This window comes from Neopelma chrysocephalum, unplaced genomic scaffold, assembly GCF_003984885.1.
Source record: "Neopelma chrysocephalum unplaced genomic scaffold, ASM398488v2 Primary Assembly neopelma1_117, whole genome shotgun sequence".
Lineage (NCBI taxonomy): Eukaryota > Metazoa > Chordata > Aves > Passeriformes > Pipridae > Neopelma > Neopelma chrysocephalum.
The window spans coordinates 1,635,639-1,641,638 of NW_020897779.1; the positions used below are offsets into that span (position 1 = coordinate 1,635,639).

The 6,000-nt window shown below is 43.5% G+C and overlaps 1 protein-coding gene across 5 annotated transcripts in view; it reads right to left on the bottom strand.

Moving 5' to 3' along the window:
* The window catches only part of SYNDIG1 (synapse differentiation inducing 1), a 77,168-nt gene that overhangs the window by 48,447 nt on the left and 22,721 nt on the right, over positions 1-6,000 (bottom strand). For all 5 annotated transcript variants that reach the window (XR_003536464.1, XR_003536465.1, XM_027697039.1 and 2 more), the window contains exon 3: positions 1,140-1,277. Coding sequence is in view for 3 of the 5 variants with exons in the window: in XM_027697039.1 (XP_027552840.1) it covers positions 1,140-1,277 (138 nt within the window). In the remaining 2 variants the exon portion in view is untranslated. The remainder of the gene's footprint in view (positions 1-1,139; positions 1,278-6,000) is intronic.

Sequence of the window (6,000 nt, forward strand, 5' to 3'; positions counted from 1 at the left end):
GCATAGCTCAGTCTGAAGGACCAAATGGCAGGATACTAAAGTGCCTGCACATCCTACCCAATGCTGTACTTTCTACTGTCAATGTCATCAGGAAGATCCCTTGACCCAAACTTGAGAAATTAACAGCACTCAAACAAACAAAACTTGTTATTTTCCACTGGACAAACTCTAATTGTCTCAGAGGCTTTCAAGTCCAATGACAGATGCTTCATTTAAAGCAAAAAATAGTAGTGCTGTATCTCTTTTTTTTATCTTGAAGACTAGGAGTCTTCAGATCTGAAGTGCCTGCCCTGATTTGACAAATAACCAGGGCCGGTAGATGTTTAATGCAGGTAGATTAGAAATACAGCTGACAGCGTAAATGTGGAGGGTGCTGTGGAGTACAGACTGTAGTTTGCAATAGGCACCAGAGAGAAATAAGCAAATCCTTCCTTGCAGTCACTGATGAGAGAGCCAGTGTCCTTTTCTGTCATGTTACATTATCTGCCATGCTGGGAAACTCAGTAATTACTCTGCACTCACATACTTGTTGAAACAAATGATGAAGCATACAGTGATTGTAAGTTAGACAATGTCAAGACTGTCTCATGATGGAAACAAACAAAAACTGTCACTTCTTTGGTAAAGAAGTATTTCCATATTAAAACTGGAAAAGAAGAACTGACTGAACAATTTTTCATGGGGAAAGGAAATGGTTCCTGGAAAGCAAATTCATTCTGCAGAACAGAAATTATTTTTCTGCTCCTGGAAGAGTTTTCCAAACTGGAGACCAAGAGATCTGTTTTCCCAATGGGAAAGCCAAGCGTTTGAGGTAGCAAGGGTGTTTTCTATTCAGAAGACATGTCCACAGAAAATTCTTAGCTAGACATTGTATAACCTGATGGAACCTGACCATTGTCAACTAAAAGCTAAAATATCTTGCAGACGTCTCCTCAGCAAAGTGTCTCACAAGTCAACCACCATTATTATCATAGAGACATATCAAGGTGTGGGACGCACCATCCTCTTGAACTACCCTCCCCCATCCTCAAGAATGTCTTGCCCACATTAGGGTTTTGGTGAACCTTCCCTGTGGTGTGGAGTGATGGCTACTCCATGGATGCAAAACTGTGAATTGCCAGGAGATGTTGTAACATTACCTCATGAGACAGATAAAAGGCAGCAATTCCCAGTGGCCAGAAGCAGCAGAGCATGGAGAACACAGTGAGGCCAAGATGATCTCTTGGTGGCATCATGAGGAAGTTGTCTTCACTTTCGGTGTCACTTGAGTAATCGCTCTGGAATGGTAAGAGAGAGAGAAAGGTAGAGGTGCTGGTTTAAGATATTATTGCTTTTCCTCTGCCATGGGCCAATTCTCTGATCATTTTCCCATTTCTCCTACTGTATCACAGCACTGCTAGCAGGTGTCCTCCTTGGGAATCTCCACTCACCTGCTTTGTCACAGACTTCATCACTATTGCATTAACTTGAAAGGAAACGTATGAGAAATGACAAGTTATTTCAGAAATCACTGCAGGGAGCATGAAAGAAAGGGACCCTCTAGTCAGATGAACCAGGGTGAACCTGGGTGAGCTGTCACTTTGGAAACATGACGTCACATATCTAATGCAGAAGGAGCTGTAAGCATTGGGTGCTCTGCATCTCTCAACTCAAATGCCAGTCTTCTGAAAGGTCACTGTTCAGGTGACTGGACATTACCCACTGGGGACAAGGTGACAAATGTAGTGCAAACCTAAGCATAAGGGACCAAGGTAGAACAAGCTGAAAGAGAAAAAAACCATGAGTTGCTCAAGCAGCAATGGGATGCTGCCAGGTTCATAGTGTTAAGGCAGAAGCAGCTGCCCAACCATATTTCTCAGATGCCACATGGTCAAGCTGCAGCAATCCTGACCTCACAAAAGTTTCTTTCGTGGTGATTACAAGGACTGGTCCATGGCAGACCTGACTGCCCTGCTGCTGAGCGAGGCCAGTTCTCCAGCACAGCTTTCTACTTGCTCACAGGGAGTCCACATGCAGGAACAGACACCAAGGCTGTGTTATTCCAGGCTTTGGAGTTACATCTTTGGTGCAAGAAGGGTCCTGAAAAGCTTTTTAACTCATTCTGGGAGCACCTCCAGCCTGAGATGAGGCAACTAAAATCCTCTCAAGAAAACTCTTTTGTAGTTGCGTGTTCTTCACTGATCGTAGGATAGATGCTGTGCAAAATCTGACTGGCAGAAAGGCATCTGTGTCACATTTAGAAACTTAACATTTTGACCATGGGTTTTCTGTCCCACTGAGAAACTTGGCAACCTGTTCAAGAGCTTTTGGCCTTTGCATCAAAACAATTGCTGAAGTGACATTGCTATATCAGTGGCCTGTAAGATAGAAACTCCTGAACTGGCTGCTAAGTGTGCAAGTCAGGAAAATGAACCCATGCACAAGAAGGTAAGTTTCTAAACATGCCACGAGTAAGCCACGACTGAGAAGGACCTAGAAAATGCTAGCAGCCCCATGGTATTTGAAAGACTTGGCAGTGGGCAAAGAGATTGCCTCCTAAGACAACCCATTTGGGAAACATGCCAGATGTCATCACCCATCACCTGTTAAGATGTAAAGTCTGCTTTGACATATATTGCTGTCAAGCACCTGCCACAGACCAGAGGGGCCTGGGAGGCACAGGTGAGGGGATCAGACAGGTCCCCCATGCACTGAGATTGTGTGTTGCATGTGCATACCAGCAATGCACATATTTGTATCGGTATCACAACTCTCGATGCCTCATCAGAAGTGACAAAGCTCGATTTGGTACAACCTCAGTAAAATCCCACTTCTGAAGGGACACCTGCTGATGCTGGAGTTGGAGTGTTGGAGTTGATGACTTCCCTTTCTGCTTTAATTTTCAGAACGGGCCACACAAGTAATTTTTAATACCAATAGTAAGGGAGGCAGGAAGAGAGAGACAATCCACACTGTTGCTGAAGCCATCCCTTGAAACAGTATGCTCATCTGAACAGATGACATAAAAAACCAAAATTGCTTTTGATTTTTCAGTTTTTGGCTGAGTAGTGTGCTGGCAAAGTATCTGTGGAGACTACCTAACTCATATTTCAAATTGCCTTTTCTTGCAGATAAAGATGAAATGGGACAAAGATTCCTCAGATAACTTTGATCATCAAAAAATTATCGGTTATGCTGCTTTCCAAAGGGACTAACCATTCTCAGGGTGGTGCATCGCATCTCAGGCAGCTTACGTACCAACTGGAGGTGACTGTTAGTTTGCAAGAGGATAATTGTGGAAGTTTTCTTACTTATGCTACAAGGAAAGGGATGTCAAGCATTGGAATAGACTGCCCAGGGAAGTGGTTGAGTCACCATCACTGGAGGTATTTAGAAGATACATAGATGTGGCACTTAAGGACATGGTTTAGTGGGGGCTTGGCAGTGCTGGGTTAATGGTTGGACTCGATGATCTAAAAGTTCTTTTCCAACCTAAAGGATTCTATGGTTCTATAAAAACCCATAAGGGTTAATCTTCTATGAGGAAGATTAAGTCACTATAGTCTCATACTAATTGAACAGAAGAGTTACACTGTGAATGCCATTTTGATGGGCCAGGTCCCCACAGCACACATGGGATCCGATGACCTGACTGTCAATTACCAAAAGTGACAGAATAATTCTGATCAGAAAGTCCTGACCATGTAGACCACATATGAACCATAATGGTGGGTGTATCAGTTCTGGCTGAGATGGAGTTCATTTCTCCATAGCAGCCCTCATAGTGCTCTGCTTTGCATTGGTAGCTAGAAAGGCAGTGATAACACACCAGTGTTTTGGCTGCTGCTGAGCACAGCATCAGCACTGTAACACTCCTTCCCCAATTGAGGGCAAGATCCTGGGAGGGGACACAACCAGGTCAGCTGACCCAAACTAACCAAAGGGATATTCCATACCATATGACATCAGCTCAGACATATAACCTAAGGAAAGGAGGAAGAAGGGGCGGCATTCGTTGTTTACAATGGTTGCCTGCTGAGGAACCACTATGTGTTTTGAAAGCCCTGCTTCCCGGGAAGTTGCTGATGGGAAGTAGAGAATAAACCTTGATACCTTCTGCTTTGCTTTTGCGTGTGCAAACTTTCACTTCTGCTTTGCTAAACTGCCTTATCTCAACCCACAAGTAATTTTCCATCTTATTCTCTCACCCCTTTTCCAGCTGGGGAGTGACAGAGCAGCTTGGTGGGCATTTGGTGTTCAGCCAAGGTCAATCCACTACAGTGCGGGAAAAAAAAGTCATAAATCACAGAAAGCAATTCAATAGCAAACCTTTGCAGCTAAATACTCCTTTCTCCAAACAAACCTTTCTTACTAACATTGTCTCTTACAATAGGATATCTGATCTGATCTGAGCTTACCGAGAGATCTTCTCAGAAATGTCAGAAACCTTTTCAGACATTGGGATAACTGATAATTTGGCTACGTGTCTGTCTTCACTTGTTCCTGGTTCTGCAAGAGCTGCACCCCAAAACTGAAGAAATTAGACATTAGTGTTGAGAAGTCAGAATTACATTCACGAGTTAGAGTAGTTTTGTGTTACCAAACTAATTTTGCATATTCACTAATATTCTTGCCCACAGCATCGCTCCTTTTATGTTTAACAGTCCCTTTATAAATTTACATGGAACTTTTTACAATTACAGCACTTCACTGATCTGACTAAAAGCTTTTAACTCTTGTATAAGTTAGGGAACAGTGTAACTATCTTATTTTCAAGATTTGGATGATGAACAAGACTGCACAGACAAACTTTTTCTTTATTTAATGTTAAGCAAGGCAAGTTTAAGCAATCTGAAATAGCAAACCATCAAGTTTTTTCCCTCTAGGTGTGTACCACCAGTGTCTTCTCCAACTAAACAATATGCAATTAAAAAAGAACTTATGCAAGCATTAAAAAAAAAGTACCTGGCAAAGGGCATCCTTTTCTTGGTTGAGTTATTCTGTTCATGTCTAGAGCGAAGATCAATCACACTCTCCTAACAAATTCTAGTTATGCCAGGCTTTTTACTGAGCTGGTAAAAACACAATTGACTCATTCTCTTTGAACAGAGCTCTTCGATCCATCAGACAATATCACTATCCTCATGATGCTAGAAAAACCTTAGGAAGAAACAAGGTAAAATACATGCTGATGGAGCTGCCATCACCTAAGTGTCGAGAGAGTGCAGGATCATGGGGTGTCAAGGAACAACAGCAGCAAGTTGACACTCTCTTTGGGACACAGAGGGATTGACCCCTTTTCAGACATGACATCTGGCTCCAGCAGCTTCCACGACCACTTCTAGAAAGTATTTACAGAAGGCAGCACCTTTCTATGGCAAGTCAGGTTCTTACTTGGAGTCACATCTTTGCACTTTAATGTGAAAGATGTACTCTCAGCAAGGTCCACAGTCCTTCCCCTGGCCACATGAGCTGCGCTCACTGCAGCCCATGCAAGGTGCTGCTGTGAGAACAGATATCTATACCAATGGCCCTGTAGTAGAAATTACTCATTTGAGAGTAATTTGAGAAATCTCAAATTACTGAGCACATAGTGGGGGTTTCCTGCTTCCAGTGGATTGTTCGTAGCAAAAGCAGTTACTACAGCGATGACAACCCTCCTCATCCCCACTAATTACATCTCTTGCCAACACACTTGGAGTTCAGCTGAGAAAACAACATGGGATAAAACTACCTCAGTATACTCAGTTCTTACACAAGCCTTTTTGTGGCTGTGATGAAGAGGAGGTGACCTCAGGAGAGCAGGCAAGACTGGTGTTACCAGGAGACGAAGTCCCAGAGGGCATCACCCCAGAGCATGAAATTCCTGCAGACAGAGCACCACCCTGCCCAGATGAGTGCCGATTACCGTAAAAGACAAAGCAAGTTTCCCTTCCCTTCCCTTCCCTTCCCTTCCCTTCCCTTCCCTTCCCTTCCCTTCCCTTCCCTTCCCTTCCCTTCCCTTCCCTTCCCTCCCCTTCC